The sequence below is a fragment of the Danaus plexippus genome, chromosome 8 (genome assembly GCF_018135715.1).
Source record: "Danaus plexippus chromosome 8, MEX_DaPlex, whole genome shotgun sequence".
NCBI classification, from domain to species: domain Eukaryota; kingdom Metazoa; phylum Arthropoda; class Insecta; order Lepidoptera; family Nymphalidae; genus Danaus; species Danaus plexippus.
Genome location: NC_083542.1, coordinates 783,011 through 808,584, shown reverse-complemented (window position 1 = coordinate 808,584; position 25,574 = coordinate 783,011). Strand labels below are relative to the sequence as shown.

The 25,574-nt window shown below is 36.0% G+C and overlaps 2 protein-coding genes across 6 annotated transcripts; one reads left to right on the top strand and one right to left on the bottom strand.

The window, feature by feature from the left end:
- Nucleotides 1-38: 38 nt before the first annotated feature.
- On the bottom strand, nt 39-12,055 carry LOC116775727 (GSK3-beta interaction protein-like). Of its 3 annotated transcripts, none has more exons than XM_032668709.2 (2): nt 12,032-12,055; nt 39-752 (listed from the first exon to the last, which is right to left on the bottom strand). In XM_032668709.2, the coding sequence occupies exon 2, from the start codon at nt 748-750 to the stop codon at nt 394-396; it is 357 nt and encodes a 118-aa protein (XP_032524600.1). In that variant the 5' UTR covers nt 751-752; nt 12,032-12,055; the 3' UTR covers nt 39-393. The 3 variants fall into 3 exon arrangements, with proteins under 3 accessions (XP_032524600.1, XP_061377291.1, XP_032524593.1); XM_061521307.1 differs by lacking the exon at nt 12,032-12,055 and adding an exon at nt 2,976-3,156 and having other exon boundaries at nt 39-764; XM_032668702.2 differs by lacking the exon at nt 12,032-12,055 and adding an exon at nt 2,976-3,154.
- On the top strand, nt 3,461-25,574 carry LOC116775708 (forkhead box protein K1). 3 transcript variants are annotated; one of them, XM_032668673.2, is made up of 13 exons: nt 3,462-3,665; nt 3,775-4,264; nt 15,835-15,995; nt 16,671-16,810; nt 17,322-17,416; nt 17,904-18,059; nt 18,494-18,649; nt 19,042-19,153; nt 21,124-21,211; nt 21,608-21,697; nt 21,993-22,095; nt 22,622-22,715; nt 22,995-25,574. In XM_032668673.2, exons 2-13 carry the CDS (start codon nt 3,900-3,902, stop codon nt 23,025-23,027), a joined length of 1,593 nt encoding a protein of 530 aa, XP_032524564.1. In that variant the 5' UTR covers nt 3,462-3,665; nt 3,775-3,899; the 3' UTR covers nt 23,028-25,574. The 3 variants fall into 3 exon arrangements, with proteins under 3 accessions (XP_032524572.1, XP_032524580.1, XP_032524564.1); XM_032668681.2 differs by having other exon boundaries at nt 3,461-4,264; nt 21,127-21,211; XM_032668689.2 differs by having other exon boundaries at nt 3,461-4,264; nt 22,631-22,715.

Below are 25,574 nucleotides of genomic sequence, written 5' to 3'. Positions count from 1 at the left end.
CTAAGTCGGATAAGTCAGGGGCAGTAATGAAATGACAGTTAGGTTAATATTTTAATACAGCTGTACTTTATTGTACATTCATATAAAGTAACATCAGTTTGTACTCAGTCAGCATACAACCAACACACAGAGGAATAAGCTCGGTTATTGTACTACATACAATATTAATAATTTCAACCGTACTGGGAAATACGTGTTTTGGTTTGGAAATTCGATATAAATAATTGATAAAATCAGTCACGAACTTGTGATAGGTACGTTAAGCTCTGCTACATATCACGAGATAATCAGAATGCTAAAATTATTTTCGCCTGCAGTTCAGTGATCGTGAAGTAGTCTCTACAAAAGTAAAGCAAGAACACTACATATACTGCAGAGCAACTACGAGCACACTCAGCCTTCAGAATTCTTTGCGAGATCCAGCAGCTTGTTCATAAGCTCTCCTCCGAACGACTCCCTGTATTTCTGACTTATGCTGTTCAACAACGCGTATGGCGTTTCGTAGTTCATATTTTCTATGGAGGAAAGGCTCGTGTCGTTGTATTTCCTGCCGACCACTCTGAAGCCAGACGCCGACATCTCTATACAGTACTGCGAGTTTTCCAAGGTCGTGATGTTGATGTATATCCGTTGGTCCGTGCTCTTCAGCTTTGGAGCCACTTGGGCGAAGTTCACATGTTTCCTGATGTCGTTGATAGCCGCCTCGGCTTCCGTCGGCCATGTTTCCTTGTCAAGCACTTGATCTGACATTTCTACGGAAAAAACTACAAATAGAATATAGTCTTTAAAAAAAAAAATTATATAATTCTAAGCAAACTTCCGTTTAATAACCTATAAACTTATTAATACATTCGTGTAAATTCCATCATGATTAAAATATTTATTCTGTAATATAATCCACAATCTATATTTTCTATACTGTTCGAGTACATTACGTGAAATGGAAACAACACGAGTAACAGTTAAATATGGGTTATTTGCATATTATCAAGGCAAATCCATGTTATCGTTTATAATAACTGAGTTTACGGTTGTAGCTATGTATTTGTAGCAGTAAAGTCGAGTTGATAATCAAGGTCAGGAATAGGTCTCTGTACAAAGCTAGAGTGCTCTTATAATTAATTTTAAAATTAACGAGATCACAGTTGTTTGTGTAAGTTTCTCGATATATTCACATAAAGGTCGAGAAAGTCGATATCCTATTTATATTTAAAATCTATATGAATCCGATGATATAGTTCGCGTGCTTTGTTTAAGCATACCAAAATATCAACTGTCCCGGGTAATATACACCCACAGACAACGTTACGGATACTTTAAACTCCATAAAATTCTAAAAATGACATTTATATTTTCACTCATATATAACAATAACAACAGCTTCTTTTATAATCCAAGGTATTGTTAGTTCACTCTTAGTAAAGTATTAGTACAAATTCATTATATGGCAATAAATGTATTAAATACCAAAAGAGGTTTTATAAGAGAAATTATAAAAATGAAATCACATCGTACAATTTACAACAACTATGTCTGGGAACACTTTGCCACTTGGGTTTTCACCAACCCCTACTCTTTAAACTAGGCCAAGTAACAGAAGATCCCAAGGGGGTTCCAATGCTACATAACTAATGGAATTTGAATAGGTTTTTCATGATATAGCTGTGTAAAAAACTGTCACTATTGAATCACGGACAAATAGTAAGGGCAGAGGTTATTGTAGGTTTGGTGAAAATATTTCAAATAAAATTAATATTTTTCGGATTTACTACACATTTATAATTATTTTTAACAGCATACTCCAGAGGTTTCGGTTACTTTGCAGTTACCATGATCACGGGCGGACGAGATGTGAAAATCTTTTATTTCAGATACATCCTAAGACCTTACATGATTGCATTACAATGTAATCAATTTAAATTGCCTGCTATTTATTGTGAATATAATAAAGCTATTTGGAGCACAAAAAAAGTTGCAAGTTGTAAATAAATTAAAATTATATACATAAGGAGTATGGAGGTTGTATGTCAAAAGAGGTTTTGTTTACTTCTGACATGTCACATATTTTGGTGTTGTTAAGAATCTAAAATTGATGAAATTTTCTAATACCCAATTCGTTAGATAATAGTATTACATAAAAGAAAGTACAAAATAGATAATTGTATTTTTCAGTCACACATATAATTTTGAAAAAAAAAGGAAATGGTCCAAAAAAAAGGCCAAGAAAAAGAGCAAAAATACAAAATACGATTTTCTTAGACTACTTCAAAGCAGATATTTTTAGAAAGAATATTAACACTGGCAATATTTCGAACAAAGTATTCATAATAGCAAAGAAAATAATGACTACAGAATAACACTCAGCAGCGGTGAAGCAGCAGTGAAGGGGCAGTTATTTTAGTACTGAATTATTAATGGTCTCAAGATAAATAGATTATTAAGTCCTATTGAAGTCTTTTCTCACTCAAACCTTTTGATTTCACTCTAAATTATGTCTGATATTTTTTGTTTGAGATAAACTTGATTATTTTAATAGCAATTACATTCATTTTTTTAAATAAGATCTTTTCATTTATTTCAAGAACTAACAGAAGCTTAGGTTAATTAAGTGTTTTTTTAATATAACTTATTTTAATATTTAGACCATCAACTCAATTTCTAGAACATTTTTCATAATGAAAAATAATTTAATGTTAGTTTAATACAATTCAGTTCATTTATATAAGGTTTTCTTGCCACCAACAACATACATAATGCAGGAAGCGTTAGGAAAATACCAATAACAATTGGAATATAACAGTTTATAAATGTGATATGATGTAGATTAATTTAAGGTAAAGTAGCATCAAATAACTAACATATAATACAAGCTGGACGACATTCGCTATATCCACAAGTGCACTAATAATCGCTCAATTTTTATATTATAATATGTAAACAAATAATTTGTATATATACGTAGAAATTGTACTCACCAAGATTTATAATTAGTTCAGCAATGCAAAAGTTTTTTGATTTTTATAAAATCTTGAAATGTTACGTTTTATTAATTTATTGCATTATATTAAGCCTTAATTTGTTTTTAAAAAGGCCAAAAGTTGTAGCCGAAGCTCACTCGCAACTGTACATTAACAAACATTGACAAATGCATTGATGTCAAAAGGAAAAAAATGACAGTTCTATAAAACATTTCGTTCACCAGGACTACACTACGTAATCAGATTTACAAGGAAGTTGAAATTATTTGAAAATCATATTTTGGTTAAAGATAGGTTTATGTTTAAAGTAAAAACTATTTTATTTAAAAAAATATGTAAAAAAATATGAATGAAATCTATATAAATTTATATATTCTTCACTAGCAAATTTATATTCAATTTATTTTGAATCATCATATACTTCATTAGGTTAATTCAAGCTTAAGTGAAATGGAATCGAAAAGGTTTAGGTCTCTTTCTCTTAGTCGCATAGATGGCGCTTCGATCTTGTAAACTGCGTATAGCGAATTGACGTTTTTGGTTATTTTTGTTCTCGCCTCGTGTTTATTTTAGTGTTTTATTTCGGCCTTATTGCAAAAATATAGTTTTTGTATCACCTAAAGTATCTAAATTTCATTGGGGACGATTTTCAATACCGAATAATATTGATCTACACTCTCATACTAGGTATATGTATACAGTTTTATCACGTGGTGGTGTGATTTATATAATTCTTGTTTACCGTACAAGCCGAAACTTTGCGCATGTGCGTTTCATCAGTAACCTCAAATTGTAGAAGGGACACGGATTCGGCAGGTTCCGGATATCCGGGTCGAGGCACAGAGGGTCTGTGATGTGCTATCGCGGCGAGGGTGCGCGCCCCGCGTGTGGACGTTGGTGATATTAGTAAACGCGTCTGAAATGGCTCAGACTCAGATATCGCGGAGCTCGGAGAGCGATGCCTGGACGCTCCTCTCCCTCAAGTCGGCGCCTCCGTCGCCCTCGAAAGTGCAATGGGCACAGGAGCCGGCTCCGACTGCCATCGCGCGGCTCGATGGCCGCGATTTCGAATACATGATCCGCCAAAAGAAGGTGATAATCGGGCGGAATTCTAGCCGGGGTCAAGTAGACGTAAACATGGGACATTCTAGTTTTATATCGCGGCGGCATCTCGAACTGTTCTACGACCACCCGGAGTTCTATTTGACTTGCAACAGTAAGAACGGCGTGCTCGTCGATGGTGTGTTCCAACGGAAGGGAGCGGCCGCGATGCTACTTCCAAAGAGGTGAGTACACTCTCCATAGATAAGCCAGCAAAGGTCAGCATTATGACCCATTGCTAGTTACTGATATTGTTTGTAAACAAACTATTTGTTTATATCTACCCACCTGTTGTTATTGTTTTTTTTTTTAACAATATTTCTATGTTTAAGGGTGCATTTGGTACACATTATAGGACATGTGTTATGTAACTTTTCATTTTTTTTTAATAATATATTGCTCACAAAAAACTAAGGTTATTGTTTGCCATTTATTTTCTGTGGTGTTGGAAAAAAAAATGTAAATATTTATGTTTTTTATTTAGGTTAATTTCTTTAATTATCTATCTTTTTAAATTGTTGTTTATACTAATAGCATGCCAGATAAAAATACATTTAATTATTGAGACTTGGAATTAAAGTTTCTCTATATATGTTTTGTATAAAATAATTGCCTTAATTATATATAATATGAATGATCCTCATGCAAATCAAATATTTGCATGCTTAAAAAGTAAAAAGCCACTTAAAACAGCGTGGTTATTACTTAAAGTACATTATGAAGTTTTTTCATGGTTCTTATAATAGAATGTTGGTTATATGAAGTAATGACATTGCATTAAAATGAGTCTAATTCAGTGAGTTTAGCAAATGTGTTATACTATGAACTGAGTTGTTTGACTCAGTCGTTTTAGTTTTTGCTTTTATTTTAACAACTTATAACTCATAGAATTAATTGTCTATAGATTCATTTTAACTACGAATATGAAATTTGGGAAGTATTTTCTGTTTAAGAATGTGATTTGGAAAGTTATCCCTTAGCAGTGTTGAAATAAAATGTATCGTTCTATAAGAATTTCTCAGACTTTTCTATATAATGTTTGTTGTATCTAACCTGTTGTATAATTATTAAAAATGGAGAATTTTATCAATTTAAGTTTGTTGGCGACCTATTTGGATATTATAATATTGAAAGTTGAATAACTATAATCATTCCAACCGGTAATGAAACCTTTTTGGTCATACTAGATAAAACTATGTAAGTAGGTTTTATAGCCACGGAACATTCTTTGGGAAACAAATTTAATCACTTGATACATTTGACCTTACTTTCATTGGGTTATATGACAGTTAGTTATAATAGGAAATAAAAATAGTTTTTGTCTTAAGGATAATTATATTTATTATAAGGGAGATCTTTATAAAATATGTCATGGATTGTTTGACAGCACTAGGTTAGCTTCATTCAAATTAGTTTCTCAATTATTTACTAAAGCATTAATTATTTTAATATTCTAAAATACATACAATTGGTACGTATGTACTGCCAAAATAATAACATTGCTTCTATTTTGAGTCACCTCGGAAACTGAGTCATTGTGACATATTTCTCTATAACGGTATTTATCATAAACAAATCATTTGATAAAATTTATTCTTGCAAGTTTATGTGTACGTTGCTATAGTTTTGTTCATAACTAAGACGAAATGCTCAAATTATAAGTATATCTGATAATGTTATCAGACTGGGTCATTCAACTATTTGTCTAGTCTATAGGTGAAGTCTGTTCAATACAAAACTATTTTTAATATTTCGGCGGTAAGGTCTATAATGGTTTGATTGCCTTTCCATCTATACAGCTAAGATTTTTGCTACATTCAATACAAGTTTATTGCACATTGGAATAAATATCACTCAATATGAACGTGTGCGTCCTATAATCACTTCATCAGTCTAGGGTCTTGTCAGTTAACGAGTCAATTGAAAAGTTACCTAATCTTAACTTTAGAGTGATAATCAGTATTTTTCTATATTATGACAAAGTCTAGGACTAAGTAGGTTATAACAACAATACATAGTTTTGTACATATATATAATTTAAACCCAGTTTCGTTCTAAACATCGCTGACGAGGCTTGCAAATTCACCAGGTTTGATTTTTTTTTCTTGAATGACGTAAACTGATAACTTGTCAATTATTTGTTGTTCAATATGACTCAACGTTAATATATTTCCGAATTTAATAACACAGATACTGTATTGATATTATTTTTCTATGAACCGGGTTAAATCTAGACGGTTATTGTGCTAAAATTAAACGGGAAAGTTTGTAAGTGAATATGCATGTTTGTAGCTCTTTAGCGCAGTAACTACTTGATCGATCGCGATGAAACTTTACAGTGTTGTAGCTTAAACATCAGAAAAAAACAGTTTATGATTTTTCCTGGAATTCTCGCGGGATCGTGCAGTGATAGTTGTAGTGTGTGTGTATGTAGGCACGTGACGAAGACATGTCGCTGTTATGTGGGATCATTACCAATTCTATTGTTTTCTCACACTTTAAAAGTTTAAACGTTTCTCTCAGAACCCAATTCCAAAATTCACGCGGACGAAGTCGCGGGCAAAAATTATATACATATATATCTCGTTCGAAAACGTTTGATAGCAATTGATTACATTCGTTGAACATAGCTCTGTTTACTTCGGACGTGATTATGTAAGAGGAAAACACGTTGTAATGAGATTTCAAACGACTCCATTGAATAATATACTGCCGATATGTTTTGTTGTTAAACGTCTGGTTGACTATCATTATAGGAGTTGAACCGTTGGAAGTTATTTATTTATAAAGACACATGTTATAGAGACATTATTTTTCTTTTCTATAACAATATTATAATAGATTTAAATTCTTTATCGGTGTAAATTATTCCTTTATTTAATAGTATCGAATGATTTTTTTTTATAGAATATTGTATTTTTTTGTGGAACGTTACAACGGAGATTACGTGACTATAGCTCAGTGGAAGACGGATGTTTTGTTTAAAATAAACGATTTTTTAATTCTAGAATAATTTAAGATTCTGTTGTATAATTACATATAAATAGCGTTGACTAGTCAGAGCTGATGTTTGTTTTGACAGCGACACTAAAAATATTATCGGCTTTAAAGGTTAATTAGTCTACAGCTGTATCGTTATTAAAAGCGAGACTTATTATCATTATATTAGAATTGAATTTCGCATGAGTGCAACGATCTACGCAAGTTTTGCTTTGAAATTTATCTTTATTAGTTTTCGATTTTTTTCGATTTGATAACATTCATCAAATGTATTATTTGTTTTATATCCAACGTATTATTTTAAATACATTCCGAAAAGCGAGTTTCCTTTTATTTAGTGCTTGGCAACATTGGCAGTTGTTAAGGTTTTCATTTTAACATTACCGTTCCGAGTCACAACACGAGGAGGAGACTGTTGCTAACCGTGTGGTGTCATTGTTATTTCGACCTTATTTATATATTAATAAGGTTATACGAATAATCCACGGACGTACAACATTATCGACCGCCTCGTATTATATAAACACTTTGATTCAATTCGATAAAGACATGTTATGTTGCTTTACGTATATGTGAAGACGTATTGATGGAATGTCGCAGTGTTCCTAACCAGATATTTCTGTGTAATGTTTTGGGTATGATCCAAGGCGCCAAGATGTCAGGAATCGGATCGTGGCTCACATATCTTCGTGTTACTGATGATGTTTGCATTATGTAACACTTGCTATATCGTGGACCGGCTTCGGACGGATAGTATTTGGGATATTAATCATCCTATACGGATATATTTTTTTTTGGGAATATTCTAAATAAGAAGACTGTTTTATTTTGGTAGGCTCTTTGATGTATTTGTTCTAAAAGTGCAACATAACAAAACGTTTTCTATACTTATACTATACTTATTTTGACAGCATCGAAATGCATTTTCTACGAACAAAATTTTTCTTCGGCATCGTTTGCATCACTGATAAAGATAAAACAATCGAAAATCGCTATCTATATTGACGTACGGAGAATATGATTTGTACCATATATTACATCAACTCGGCAATTCTTTTTATCTGTTATCTTGATAGTAATATAAATTTCTTCAACATTTTAAGGTCCAAAGTTCCCAGATGTGTACGTACACAAAGTAAACGTGTAAGTTCGTCCGTATATAGAGCGAGATCGCTTCGGAGACGGCATTCCACCGAGCATACTCAGTCAGGACCTGATCTTGGTGCATTCGGTCGAATGTATTTCGTGTCTGTGATTAAATTACAGCCCATGTTAGGATCCTTTACTATTTTAATAATAGAAACATCGCGGGAAACCATATATACAATATATATTTTACATATAAAGTAACGTAGTTATATTTTTTGTGATGAAATTTTCATACCATAGTCATTCACATTACAAAAGCATTGCATTCGATGAGATTTCATTTGTTTTGTGTATTTTTTAGAAGGTCCACCGGCATCGTTTGCATTGCCAAAAATACAGTAGGCTCCGTCAGTCGGCGAGAGCGATGTTCTAGTCATGAACTATTTTTGTCCCCTGACGTTGTTTGTTTACAGGCCACTCTTAAAACATTCACGATTCACAGTCGGTTACTCCGCCTCCCCTGTGTCACACTAACGATGTAACACGGGTTTACTTCAGTAACAATTAAACCGTGTCTTGTTAAAGGAGAGTTATATTATATTTAAATGAAGACTGCGTAATCCCTTGCTGTCTTTCCGTCATTTCGTATTATTTTCACTGATATAAATAGCTTTACACTGCGATTGCGATTGAAAATGAAAAACGAGCAAAAAATATTCACGAGACAGGAGTGGAGGCATCCATCATCAAAAAATTCGATTTGTTTGTTTTCAATCGCCTCGTCCTTGAGACATTGTGGAGTTTTCGCCCAAATCAGGTTGTCGTTGTGAACTGCCTTTATATAATGGTGACTTCATGGCTTTCGCATGAGGTCACTGCTCCCATGAGACCCGCCGACGCCGTTTCGGCCTACACTAATGCCTCATGTCTGCGAGGCCGAGGAGTACCAGGAGCTTGTATGAATATATAACACAATAATCATTTGTTATAACGACCACCCGTACATTATCGTATTGTTAAAATTTCTAAGCATTACGAGTGATATTACCTACATATATCATAACATGCCATGTTACCCTCGTTTTCTGTACTAATATTTTTAAGAGCCGTTCTAACATTCGATCCGATTCGTCCTCTATAAATATTTGGTCATATCTGGTTACGGTTAGCAGAAATTTAGAGTATCCTGTGTCCGATCGACTATAAAACATCTCGAAACGTACTGTGACACGAGCAATTTTAAACTCTAATCTCATACGTATACAGCATGTCCTCGGATGCTGCTAGAGTGTGATCTTTTCGTATCACCGCCACAGGATTAACGCTCATATTGTTGATATGTAACCAGCCGTCAGTCACCAATCGTCTGGTTAGCAACAGACTTTCTCTGTCTCTCGGTGTTACTCACACGAGACGTTACCCACTAAACACTATACGAAGATTCGTTTATTTTTTAATTTTACAATTTTACATTTAAATAATATTTATTATATTTCTGTACACACATGAATTGTGTGCCTGCTCGTATGTTTTCAATTGATTTATTTCATTTACAATGTGTGTACACACATACACATGCCATGACCTGAATAACATAATACATGTACGACCCAGTTAACATATGATCTATTATTTATAAGATATATTGGAATGAATTGTTAGAGTCTGCATTAGTACGAGTCGAAACTCGGCTACACAGTACGTGCAGGTGTTGGAGGACAGTATCATACATGTCATGTGACTAAGTAAACGAGTACTTTGATAGTTTTTATATCAGTTACAGACAACCCATCTGATGCTAGATTGTAATGTGTACTGTGTACCTACTATGTAACTTGTACTGTGTACAACGTAAAGTAGGGTATGAAGAAGTGATTAAAGTTGGTCTCTTAGTTAAACTATAATTTATAAATACCGAATATTTTTTCGCCCTCGTATTATCGTAGGGACATTATCTGAATATATAACACGAACGGACACCGTTGTTAATAAGATTTTTATGAATTTCTGACCGCGACCATATTTTAATAATATATGCCTATTATGCATTCCAGATTAAAATTATGTTTAATAAAATTTTATCCAAATTTGTCCAGTTCAGTGTTGACAAACATGAACAAATACGAAAATAATCATTTACCTTTATAAATAAATAAACATCCAAATGACATTAAATTCTATAGTATGACTAACACTGTTTACGGCAGACGTCTATTAATAATTTATATACATATTGTAAATGTGCTTCTAATTTTATCTCATTACTAACGACAATTTATTTGGCAATTTATGTTTCATCAAATGTTTGATTTATCATGACTCCTATTTAAATATTTTATATTTATGAAGTGATTTAAATAGTAAAATTTCACATCAATCGAAAATAATTATTAAATTTGTACACAAGGCGGGTTGGTGAGCCGATTCTTTTATGAACCGGTTGGTAATATAAAGGAACCTGGTATAAGTATACCTAGTAATTCTGCGGAGACATTAAACTTGGTGCTAGCTTCGTGCTGCTTGCTGACTCAACAATGACGTCACACTGCTGATGTCACAAGTCGTTTTTTATGGTCCGCCATCCGTCCATTGAAGCGTCAGGTTTTGGACGTCCAGGACGTATTGTGTGCAAATACCGAGTCGAGCAAGTCGGCTCGCTTCAAACAATATGTGACTCGAAGGAATTTTACATTTAAAACCAACAAAACGAAACTGTTCGCTATTATAGAAATATTTGTTCGATGTATTTTAATAGATTATACGAAGTCGTTTAGTTTTGTTTGTTACATGTAGCTGGTACAGTGATGGCCGGGTTAGTTTGTATGTCTGTCTGTATTGGGTCTGTTCACCCCACGGTTGGTTCTCGACACTCTCCAGACAGTCATTGTCCTAAAAGAAAGCAACACTGTGCCATTTTATAATGTAGGTCATCTTTTAGCTGTTCTGCTTATATATTTTTAACTAAAGTATTTTCAAAAACATCGTTAGCCATTCGAAATATATATATATAAATACATACAGATATTAACCCCCACTCTCTCTCTCTATACATATGTATACAGTAAATAATGATATACATCACACTGTATCGTTTCGGAAAATACGTATTTGTAATTTATCTGTATGGGAAGAGCCCTACGACTTAACATATTATACTTAGAGATAAATTAATGATATGAGACAGACGTAGGTATTAGTAATGTCGCAATTAATGAAGCAGCGCTCGGTCCCTGGATATGCCTTTGATACTCACGGGCCACGGCACAGAGTTTAAACATTTTAATTTCTATTCATGAAGTGTTTGATTGTAATCTAATGTTTCGTAGGGGTGGGTGAAGTCCGCTGTGACGTCGCGCCTAACTACAACCCTAAACAGCACTGACATTCAAATTTACACTCTATATTTATATTAAAACGTATCAAAATCAATGTATAATGAAAGTTTTTTGTTTAAAATAATTCGAATATTATATTGCAGTGTGATAATTGTTTAATGTGTTTTATTCGTTTAGTCGGTGTATTTTGAAACATTTTGTCGATCATGGGCTGGTTAATTTTTAAACGATATCAAATATAGTGGAGTAATGGTTTACATTGTATTTTTTTATGACCGAACAGTTTATTTGGAACCCTCATAGATAGTCGTTTTCGTATTAACTTTGATACGGTGTGAATTATTCTCATATAAATGTCGAAATAAAATGAATATGTCATATGTAAAGAATAAACGTCTCAAAAAAAAAACTGCATAACATAAATTTTCTTCCTATAATTTATGATTATTATTATGACTATTTGGTTCATATGTATTCAATGTTATTTTGATTCCAAGGAACGAATAAAGATTCTAAGTTAGGACTTACTATGTTATATCCAAGTACTAATTCCAATGTATAATTATTTGTCACTGCATCGATTAAGCGGCGTGTATGCATCAGATGTATTAATAATCTGGAACCCTCGTCTGTTACACGAGCCGAGTGTGGCGCTGCGACCTTTCAGACTTATTCCCGTTCCAACATTGGAGCTGGGATTTATTCTTATTATATAAGACATGTAAAACATTGTTCATTTCTCTTACAGAACGCTTTAAATCGATTAAAATTAGTTATTATTTTTCTATAGATTCGTATATATTTGTACGTATATTCAGGCATAAGACGAGAATTTCAACTTATTTAATATATTTCCAGAATATATGGTCATTATAATTGTTTAAGTCTGAAATACATGGGTATTATAATGACGTGAAGGAGCTCAAGGAGCGGGTTACAGACGGGTCCTTAACAAACAATGGGCTTCCGTTATAGCAGGCTTTGTGGGCACTTCCTACTCAGAGGTATCTGTGCGTCTCTAGAACGACGCTACACGTATATGTTATAATACAATTCAATGTACTCTAGTAATGTATGGAATTGTTAGGATTTATCGTTTTCTGGTTAATAGTTATTCAATATAATTGGGAAATGTTTTAATCAACTCGATGAAAAGGTTAAAGGTTGTCTCGCTTTTCATCTGTTAAATAATTATTATATTTGACCCGTCCTTCCTCCACGTTTACTCCTGTATTGAGTTTGGTGTGAATTAACCAACTTGTGCATTTACTTGAGTTATCAAACCGTCAGCGCCATCTATCGTCTGTGTCGCGTGAATTCATTCAAACTACATATAAGGGGGTGTTCATGAATTGCGTGAGGTATTTTTTTTATTTTCTGTCTCTCCCTCCCCCGTAGTGAGATGTCGTGAGATTTTATTCAACCCCCTCCCCTAATCTCACGTGAGATTTTTCAAAATGTGGGTTTCTTTAACGCGTTGGATTATTATTGTAAAAAGAAAAAAAAATGTTTTTTATTTACGACTAGTTAAGACTAGTTATCAATATTGCTGAGGGTTTAATTATAAGTGTAATAAAAAATTAATAAGAGAATATGTACTTAAATCCTAACTGCTGTAGTTTAAAAAAGAATATCTACTCTAATTCAGTCCATGGAGAATCATGCGCAGTCTCAAGAGATAGTATTGGAACCAACATGTCCATATAATTTTCAGTAAAATAATCTCCTCCTTCAACTTCGTTCTAATCTAGACACGCTTAAGTCGTTGGCCCTTTCGCACAGTAACTCATTAGCTCGTGTTACAATCCGTGAGGGTCGCACTTAGCGGAACATACGCGCTTGCTTAGCAGGTGCGATGTGGCCTGCTCGCCTGTGCTCTGCAGCTCTTGTGCTAGATGCAAAGTAAATATCGCATGTTCTGCAGCATTTTTTCTCTAAATCATCACATACACTTGGGCAATAGAGATCATAAGGCGTGCTGATGAAGGCATTCAGCGGTTGAATTGGTAGCTAGTTGCGTATTAAAAATGATTTTCCGTCATGCTATTTAAAATGCGGAATTGTCAAAGAAACATCAAGCTGAGTGATGAGGTATGGAGGTATAGAAGCGGCAGAAAACGTTCGTGAAGAATCATATTCAGATCATTATTTGTTTCAATCACAAAAAAATGGCGTGATATTTGCCGAGACCCCCTCTATCTAGCGTAAGATTAGATGACATTTGACTCGACCCCTTCCCCCACTCAAACATCTCACGTATTTTATAAATGCCTCCTTATTTTATGTCCTGTTATAACATCAATCAATATAAATTATATAGTTTTTATGACAAAGGTTTATAAATATACATAAAAAAATATTGTATTAGTGAGTTGCAGTTAAATTTGCTTCAATAGTGTCATCATTAAAAACGAGGAATAATTAAATATAATATGTAATGGAAATATATATATGTATATATATTATTTTATTAAACAGAAATGTATTTTTATGTTTTGCTATTCTGTTTATTGAATTTTATTATGAAAATAAAAAATCTTTATAAAATTAATATAAAACGATTTATTTAATACAAAAGTACTCAATAAACTAACTTTGGTTAACTAAAGTTAGGACTCTGCCACGCCTACATTATCTTAATAATATGAAATGTGTTGTAAGTTGTCTGTTTGTTTCAATAACAACGTTAGCCAGACACAACACCTTCGTTTGGGTGAGAGCGACTCGTTAAACTACCCTCTAACTCGTCACTCCTTTACAAGCAGACGATTAACTTTAAAAGGGCACGGGGTGAAGGACGCATTCGCTGGCCACGATCGATACTATGTACTGTAAACTCAACGTCCAAAAACGACCTTATAGAGATAGGAATAGAGTTTTTATTGCTATGAATTGATCGCTTTTCGTTCTGTTAACATTTCCTACTCTGATGCCTGCTAGATAAGACTCATTTTGGCTCGGCGGGTGACGTGTTTATTGCTGATAGAAGCTACATACGTTTATGTCGAACGTGGAAATTGTAAGGCTCGTATTGATTTAGTAGTAAACGGGAACACGCTTACTACCAGTCTACGTCGACAAACTTGACGTGTACATTTGATAGGACATCATTCAATGCAGGTTTATACAAGTATATAGAAATGGGTATTAATATATTATAATAAACATTAACAGAGCACACGATGAATTGTTAGTATTTTATAATATATTAAATTTATTAAACGATCTCGACCGTAACACGTCCAGTATAGAGCTGATTTTCCGTCACACGTAATATGTAGTAAACAACGCGGAGTTGTAAACAGTGCTGTATTGATTGAATTTGAATACAAACGGTGTGCTTCATGTATTGAGGAGAAACGTAACTATTATTGTCATTATTTATTGAACATTACAATTGATCGATTAGCAATCGGAATAGGAATCCAAAAATCAACTATTTCAATAAAATTCATACAAATATTGTCGATAAAGTTCCTAGAGGTCATAAATTTTCTGATTCCTCGATTCTAATCGATTGAAGCGATCGTATATTTGAGGCTGATGCCGTAATAGACTCGACATAAACGAATTGCGAATTAAAAATTTTATTATAAAACAAACTATGATATTGATCGATGTCAGCACTCGTTCTAGGAATAAAAAAGGTGACTGTTGTATGCAGTAGTCGTGATTCCAGCGACCTACATGCTGATGGAATAAAAAAACACTTGCATCATACACTGACATTTACACCCTTGTTATGCTGCTATGAGTAGTGGGATATATCAGTTTAATATCGACCTCCGAGTGTAAACTAGAACAACCACAGACGGCCTCATGCAGATTGCGATCTGTTTACAGAATATTGCACAATATTAATATTATTACCGAGATAATATTCAGGGAATTCCATATAAAAATTCCGAACACCTCTAACATTCACACACTCGATCTGAATAACGAGATGTAATATTAACATATATTAATAATAATATTATTTGTAATATCAGATTAATATATTTGTGAAAGGAATTTGCCTTAACGTAATATAGGTATATGTATATATGTATTTGATAGGTTTATTTATATTTACTTTTCTAATTGAGGTCTTTTTATAACTTTGATGTCATTTGTAATATAATTTTTTTGTATAATTTTTATTGCTCTTAAAATTTTAAAGGAGATAAATATCTTAAATTTGACCTTAGGCTATGTATTTAAACTCTTGTTAAAATGTTTTTTTAGTAAAACAAGCTACTAACGATCTAAGGATATGTCAATGACAAACTTAATACTATCAGTGTTAAATACTGTATAGTTGTAATGTTATAATGTTTTTATAATTCCAGATGTACTCTCCGTTTTCCGTCTACCAACATCCGCCTGGAGTTTCAGTCGTTGGTTGAGGAGAGTGGCGTCGGGTCTGGGGGAGCAGGCCCACCCCTGCCCCCGCTACGTATTTCCATACCAGTGGACAACGATGGACGGAGTCCTGCTCCCTCGCCGACAGGTAAAAAACAACTACGCAGTATAAATATTGCTGATATCAAATCATACTAATGATATTTTTTTACATAAAGAAGCCTCATTCTTTATACATTTGATACTCAAAACTTTGATTTTACAAAAATGGACAGTTGAAGCGAGCTGTTCGGCAGATTCATATAAAAGAATTGATTTCATTAGCCTGAAGGATTTGTCCTTGAAACTATTTTCAGTCGTAATAAACCTGGACATGTGATGTCTCCGTTATGACGTCACTACGTATAAGAAGCTATCGTTTGATAAAGCAAATATAAAAAAAATATATTGGAGTAAAAGAATTCATAGAAAGATATAGCAATTAAATAAAATTAACCCATTAAAGCAATTAACTATCTGTCAGTGTGAATGAAGTCACAACATAAATAAAAATAATGACATCCACGTGCATTTGGAAGTTCGATTATAAATTACAATAAAAAGAAAACTAAAATTGAAATAAGACTAATGTTCATCACGTATATCACGGTGGCTGCACAGTAACCGAGACGTCGGGAGTACGCAGCTAAAATAATAAAAATCCCGTAGTAAATCCGATAACGTTAGTTTTGTTTCAATGTCTGAGATCTCATTATATAAACATTGAAATAAACTGAATTATATGTCTATGTAAAATCGTGTGTGTAATTGTAATATATTCCAGGTACGATAAGCGCCACCAACAGCTGTCCCACGTCGCCCCGGGGCGCCGGCTCCTCCGGCCGACGACACCCGGACCTCGGCCTGGTGGCGCAGTACGCCGCCCTGGCCGACCACCAGCGACCGAACTCGAACGGAACCGCGGTACGTGTATAGTGTGTGACAGATCGATATACAGATACTTACAATTATGCGAAGGAAGGTGAGCATTGGATGATGATGTCTGATGCTACTTTACTGCGACGTAGCTCACACGTCGGAATGAGACAGGCTGTAGTCTATTCCGGACTCCGGGTAGATCCCTCGGGACGGAGCGTGTGTGAAATCTCGTGGCGTATACCATAGATGTCGCTGCCTGTCGGTCACCATGTCTCTTTGTACATTTCTCTCCGGACTCAATTCCAAAGTCTGCTCGGGCGATGTCACGGTCGAGAACTAGTTTCATGCAGTGCTCCGTTGTTGTATGCAAGCTTATTATATGGGTTTGAAATCACACCTGAACCGTTGTTGGTGGGAGTTGGCGCTCGCTATACGTTCTCTAATATCGAGTCGCTCGCTATAAGCTGGCAACGATAGCGTTTTAAAGGTTTCTGATTATCGGTAATACCACTTAAAATAGTGATAAATATAATGATAGCTGTGTGTTTGTTTCCAGGCTTCGTCTACGTCCGACTCCGGCTACAGTTCCCGGGACGCCCGTGATGCCAGGGAGCATCGCGAGGGGCGGGACGAGGCTAAACCACCGTACAGGTATACGTCACATGAGAAGCTGCGCTTCGTGATAGTATATATGTATAAAATAGTTCAAAATTCCTTCGCACGTCGCCTTTACTTTATTGTGATGAAAGATAATTACTATTCAGTAAATTCCATAGTCGAATACATTTTATGAAGGCATACATAAAATACGTCACACGAATTTTAGGACTTTTGAAACCCTGCCCCGTCCTTGTCATATTTTTATAATCCCCCCCCCCTTCTGATGTAATGTCAATTTTTTTAAAATTTATATATCAATTTTAAAATAATCGAGAGATGTGACGTGATAATTCTATTGACCCCCCATGCCCCATGTCACACGATGTCACATTAGCGTGTGACGTACTTTATGGATGGCCCCTTACAATGAGAACAAATTTTCAATGAGTAAATTGTTAGCGTTTTTATGGAAACAAATGTTTATGAAACAAGTTATTTCTCATAATGCAGTACGTGATATATATTACAATATTTCCAGCTACGCCCAGCTGATAGTCCAAGCTGTTGCTTCGGCGGCGGACAAGCAGCTCACGCTGAGCGGCATCTACAGCTACATCACCAAGCACTACCCCTACTACCGGACCGCCGACAAGGGCTGGCAGAACTCGATCCGACACAACCTGTCGCTCAACCGGTTAATACACACAGTACAGTTAACCCTCCATTAACGGGAACCGCATTCACAACCTTCATGTCATAACGAGCGAATTTGAATTCAGTTGAAAAGTTATAAGGAAACCCGTACGTAATGCGGGAGGTTAAAGGCCCGCCTCGCACACGTGAGGGCGCGGGTTTGAAACCTGGCGAGTACCAATGTGATCTTTTCCGAGTCATATGTACTTTCTAAGAGTGTTTAGACACCACTGACGGACGGTGAAGGAAAACATCGTGAGGAAACCTGGTCTTATAATTTCAAATTATTAGATTGTAATCGCCAAACCGTCTTGAGCGAGCGTGGTGATTAATGCTCTAACCTTCTCCATGTGAGAAGAGGCCTTTGCTCAACAGTGGGCTTTGATAAGCCGATGATGATGACGATGTATGTAATCTAAAGCTCTCTGATTCCAGTTACTTCATCAAGGTTCCTCGTAGTCAGGAAGAGCCGGGCAAGGGCAGCTTTTGGCGTATCGACCCACAGAGTGAAGGGAAACTCATCGAGCTGGCCTTCAGACCTCGTCGCCCGAGGGGAGTTCAGTTCAGGGCACCCTTCGGCCTCTCCTCAAGGTACGTTCATATATAGTATCTATATATATACCTAATTTAAATTCATATAGATTTCAAAGAAAAACATCTGCACTAAATATTTACGACAAGATATTGCCCAACTATTCTATCACTACGAACTCACTGGCAAAAAATGTTCCTCTGGAGCCGCCTCAGCCCATGGAACTTTATTATTACATATACATTGGACTAAACGCAATCGATTGTGACGATGGTTCAGTGGCTCCAGCGGCTGTGACGGCGCGTGTCACCGGCGGCCGGCTCGAATACTGTCTGTGTTGATGAACTTTTCATACTATAAAATGGAAAAATTGTAATTCAATTTGTGTTAAAGTATTACACAGACATAACAATACGTACTCCGTTAGCCTGTAATGCGTCACGTGTTCCAGGAGCGCTCCTACTTCTCCGTCTCAAGTCGGCGTCTCCGGGCTGGTCACGCCTGAGGAGTTGTCGCGAGAACCCACGCCTGACCTCTTCACCGCCGAGGAACATGAACAACAGGTACTACACTAATAGCAAAGGACTGTAGGGAACACTAGTTCCTGCCCATGACGTTACTTGTCACAATGAGTGTAATGTTCCTTAGAACTAAATTAAATTCGTCTTGTACGTGTCGTGCTCAGCAGCAAGGCTATTATATTAAAGCAATCTACTTACAGTTCATTTCAATAGAATGTAGCAGGCTTGGAAACAAACGTGATCAGCTGATATTGACTGAGAGCTGTCTTGGCCTCTAGAGATGTGAAGGATACTCTAATCTTAATTGTTATAAAGTACTTATATAAAAATACTTTAATTTATTATAATAAATACTTATATTATGAATACTATATATATTTGTGTTTAGATAGGCAGAGCGAGTTGTTTTATAGTAGATTTTTGGAAAAAACTGGGCACTGCTAGTTATTTGCTGGAGGGATGTAAGGTACTCTTGGATACCAGTCAATACTCGCCTCGTCACGATATTGTTCGTACTTTTTAGCGGTATCTACATGTAGTTCCGCCGGCTAAATACCAGAAAATGCAATTTCACTGCTCAGTTTCAGCTGATATTCATCACAGCCTGTCGAGCAAACTGTGTACAGTGTTCGGTTTATGCAGATCTTTTGATTGACAACAATGATTATAAACATCTTTATAATAAAAGAAAGTCGCGTTAGTTACGAGAACACTAGTTACAGCTCCAGGACGGCTTCACGGGTTACACTGAACATTGGCGGAGAGATGGCTCAGAACCAGGAAAAGGACACGAGATACTTTGCATGCTATCCGAAAAAATATAATATCCAAAATACTCTTATTTACCGCATTAAGGAGGAACAGAGTTCGACCGGTCAGCTCTAACATTGAAAGTAACAGACGAAGTCGCAGACAAAAACTATCTCATTATATATTCATCACGTAGGACTCACTTTTCAAAGACGAATAGACTTTGACGAGTAAACCATGACCGTGTCAATTTGACAAGACCAGTTTTTGATGATGAAGAGAGCGTTAAAAACAGTGGCGGGCTCATTGAGGTGTGATTGCTACAGGAACGGAGTACCCGTGGCCAACAGCTTTGTTTACGAGAATATCAAATTCTATTGAAGCGAACGATGCCTCCGTTACACTTGACATATTATTTTTTACCACCGCCGAGCGAGGCCCAGTGGAAATATAATAATGGATATAAGCCGGTCTTGTTTTTGTCGTTGCGTGTTCCCGCGGGAACTATAGGCGATTTCTTGATAAATTAAAGCGTACATTATCTTGATGTCTCCGCTATGTACCTATATGTTAATTAAATTTTTATTAATTTCTAGAATTATGAGAAAAAGTAGTTTTTGTTAATTAAAATCTGTAATATGGGATGGTTGTATGTGTGTATGAGATATAGTTTATATAGCGAACACTACATGTATCAGTTACGAATGGATAGTCGTATGGCACGGTCGTAGATACCTCTCCAAGACAATGTATACACTAGTCACATGTTAAAAATGCTATAATCACAAGAAGTGACGGACACACGCTAAGCATCCTATGTATCAATGTATGTTCATCTTTAAGATCAAAATTTAAAAATGTTAGGATGAATTATTTTGGAACCCCTCAAGAGACTTTTGATTGAGACCTACGACTTGTGGGTAAAACACCTCCAGGGTTATAATTTAAGATTATTCAGTTAAATGTTACTAATATTTCTCGGATTACTTCGCGTATTTTATTATTTTTTAAACTATATACATACTCCCGACGTTTCGGTTATTTTGGGGCAGCCGTGATCACGGGCAGACGAAGTGTGCGATCACACACACATATAAATAGAATTCGTGTAGCAATCCGAAAAATACGTTTATTATTGTCATCTGAGATAACATATTTTTTCAATACGTATATTTACTAAAATTTTTTATTGAATAAAATGTAAAATATCATTATTTCAGTTAAGTATGAAACACGTATTTATCACATTGTTATATTCCCAGCAGTCCGGCCAACAACGCTTGTCATCATCGTCACAATATCTGTTCCCGCAGAGAAGTGGGGTCAGTCAGAGCGCGCCCGGATCACCTGGTCAGTACACATACTACTACAGACACTACTGCAGTATTCAATACGCGTACACTTCCCTGTGTTATGTTAACAGAAAAAATAAAGTGATGCTGTACAATAACAATTGACAGTTACAAAACTTTACAACCAGATATGTTCTGCGGATACAGCCAGCAGACTGTACAAAGAGGCCATAATATGTCACCGAGTATCCGACACGGATTGTATAATAATATATTACGTTTTACTATGTGTCGCAAAAATGTACAAGTCTAAAGTTATTATTATTCTCATTAACATGGGTGTGTTTTGTTCCCGCTGCCATGAACATTACATTCTCGCACCATTTCAAAGGCATTACGCCATATTTAGGTTTACCGTTACAGCGTATGTGTTCTTATAAATATTATATTGCAGGTCACGGCGTGTACGCGGGCGGCAGCGGCTTAGTGATGGCCGGACATCAGATAACGGTTGTCACCAACGGAGCTGGAGGGGAGAGAGAAGGTGGGGATCGCTATCATATCATTATCATGTCGCACATATCATGATAACAATGTACATTTATTGAATTTTGCACACAAAAAACATTTATATTATTGAATTAAATTTCAAATAGAAAATATTATAGCAGTTGAGGTTGCCATTACATATTGTAAGAACATTTAAGCATTATTTGTTGTTGAGACTAAAGAGACTGACCAAGCAAGCACGTCCCTAACATACACATCATACTAATATTTAGTTAACAACATTGACTATACATACAATTTACAATATTATATGGTATTTTCTATTATAGAGAAGTACGTGGTGGGCACGTCGGGGGGTGGGCTGGTGTCGATACCCGAGGAGGAGGTCCAGGCTGCCAACCTACTGCTTCATCAGCACTCACCTTACTACGCGTGAGTTCAGAACACAAACACTTATCAAACGCTTGTATTAAAACTGATACTAGGCTTTGGCTCAAGGAGGTTTCTGTTCGACATGTTCATGTATGGGTCGCTCTTTGAACATGTAAACAATCCAACACCTGGGACCCCTCCTTAAAAATATAACATCCCATGTCCATGACCACACCGCAGGACCTCGCAACACTGAAAGCGCATTCTGCCGGCATCCAGAGCGGTAGGCCAGAAAATTAAGAAATCGATGGCGGTAGATGATAAATAACAAGGACCAACTGACAGACATTCACACCTCGTCTGCCCGTGATCACGGTTGCTGCAAAGTAACCGAAACGTCGGGATTATGTAGTTTTAAAATAATAAAATTCTCGTAGTAAATCCGAAAAATACTAGTTTTATTTTAATGAATACTCGCGAAAGTCTTAGATCTCATTATATAAACAATGTTACATATATATACAAGAGTGTTGTTAGTCCGTGATTCTTACTGTATAGTGTTGTGTTATCTGTGATTGTTTCCTAGCGGGTACAGCGGTGACGAGAACTGCGCGCTGGGTGGAGAGTTGGTTATAGAGGAGGCGCCCGACGACCCTCCCCACAAGAGACCCAAGCATCATGTACGTACATGGACAATTAGTATTAACATATTTCTACTTGTGTTATAAATGAGAATGGTTGTGAGGGTGTGTTGATGTGTGGATGGAAATTTTTCAATAATGTAGCTTAGACATGAGAATGACATATAAGGTACAATTTATTAAAAAAAATATATATACTTTCCTAAGGGCCGCAGCTGTTAAACATTAGTATGAAGTCGCTGACGGCTATTTCACATATCGCGGACGAAGTTCGGACACTAACTAGTAATAATAATATATTCGTTTGATATTTTCCAGGTGTCCGATATAGAAGATCGACGCGCGTATTGACCGCGCGACGCACGGGCGCCTCGCGTGGGCCGACCGTCCTCCCATTGGTGGAGACGTCTCAAACAGCAGCGTCGCGTCATCAACCGAGCCCGTGATTGGTCAGCGAGGAGTCAGAACCGCAGCACAGTCACAACTTTGGCGGGAAAAAGACGCGCGTCACGACAACGCCGCGTCATCGGTTCGTCAGTGTAGCAATAAATTGAACTATGAGAATCTTTATTTTGAACCCTACAGTGTTAAGCGTAAAGTGTAGTTTCGAGTGATTTGTTTTTTTTAAGTTACGCTAAGCGACGGCATATTGCGTTATTTTCGTTTACGGTTTTCGTTGTACGTGAGTTGTGTGTTCGTACTGTGTGGCGGATACACGTCACATCGGCGGGATGTATACTCGTGGCCGACTGTATAGATGTTTTGTAATCGAAAGTGCAATCGTATAATATATAATTTATTACCTCTAGCATAGAAGCATATGGCCGACCGGCGTTACCGCGCGTTCTGACGAAGCAACCGATCTTAACGTACAATGAATTTGACTCGGTCAACAATATATTCCGTTTGTCGGATATTAATATTATTTTGTATTATAGGATTGTATTCTCAGTATGTGACATATGGAGTACAGCGTTAGCTCGATTGATGCTTTGTGTTTCACGATTTTATCTGTTTAATTGAAATAAATAAAAATATATAGATGAAAACATACGAATTTTACGTCGAGTACAAGATATTGAAATTGTTATAAAATTGATACCTAACTATGGATATTGCTAGGAAATCTAAAAAAATATAATAATTCACAAATTTTGACGAAATTTTTCGATGAATAAATAAAATCCTTAAAGCGTCTCAATGCGTTGAGCGTCGCATTGCGTTATGTCTGAATCCATTGATAACACGAACGACCCTGGGACCAGATGTGGGGTTCTTAAGCCCTAGAAGAAGACAAAAAATAATATTTGTTGAATATAGATTAAAAATAATTTTGGGCTTTTTCAGCAATGACCGGATTCCAGTCTCGTATTAGACTAATTGGTGTCCCATGTACGGAGGCTGTTAAACCAGTGCCAGTACTACAAGTTTGCATTTAATATATGATACCATCGTATATGAAACTGAACGCGAAACGATCCGTATCTCGTCTGTTAACGCAAACTTGTAGTAGTGGCGATGGACCCGTAGAGGCTGTGTGACACAGGAAAGCGATTACTTATACACCATTCACATAATCGTAGACTAAGTTCAAATAAACATTGTTAAAGCAGTTGACATTATTGTTGAATAGTGGACGTTTTTTTAGGAAATTTTTTAAATAGAACAATTCGTTTCGCTTGATAGATAAATGAAAAAAAAAATAAAAACAAAAACAAGATGGCCGTCGACGACACTCGGCGCGGAATGGTATGCTTTAAAATATACGATTCTAATTAAATCTTGAATTGGATTCAAGTAGGACAGAATTTTATAACGAGTAGGTTAGTTGACGAACAAATTAGTTATTTTAATTTTTTATTTTTATATACGAATGAATTTCCGTCAGTATTCCTCGCTTCGGCGGCGCGTGAAGTCTTCTGGAAGCGAACGACACGTCCGGTGAGTCGAGGGCTTTATGTTAACGAATCCTTTGGTTGCAACACATTCACCCAGCGACATCTGTGTACCGCCGGTGTCGGAGCGTGATCGATGTAATGATAATAAATAAATGAAAAAATACAAATAAAAATTGTAAAGTTATGATTATATTAGTGTTATGTATACATATGTTACATTAATTAGTTGAAAAGGAGCACTTAGTATGTGTAAACTTAGCATTTAAATGGTGAAAATATCTGAGGCTTTAGCGTTCTGTATCTGACGCTCCCGTTTCGAATACACGCAGAGTTCGCTCGGTGACGGCTTAGCCGGCGGGCGGTTTAGTATGTGTATGTATGTTACTGTCTCCCTCCTAGAGTCTAACGGCTGGACCGGCGTCGGTGAGGATTCTGTTCGTCTGCATGTGTGCCTGTGTGGGTGTGTGCGCGTGTGTGTGTGGGCCGGTAGGTGGTTCGTTACATTACAATGTCCGTTATGTTTTGAGTTTCATCAGAACAGGTCCAGTGATTAGATTATTCCGATATCTGAGGGAGCGTTGTGAGACGCGTCTTGCTTCCTACATTACTATAAAGAGCGACGTCGCGGCCCGCGTTCCCGGTTCGTGTCTCGAGACGAGCCGGCTTGAAACATTGTAATTATATAATATTAAAAGCAGCGTGGGGCGCGTGTGACAGTCTCCTAGCCATGTAGGTAGCGAAAGTGAAAAATATATTATATATAATATATAAGGCATTGAAAATGCTATAGGTATTTGTCTATATAACAATCTTGAACCATATGTACCTTAGACGTATAGTTTTAAGGTTGGTTTTCGATTGGCTGAGCATGTGCCCGTAAGTTATTTGTGTAAATTGCATATATAACATGCTCCACGCGGTGTCCGCGGTATGTCTATATCGTACGGCTATATCTGATTTATAATTGACAAATTTTAAGAAATAAACGTATTTTATCTCC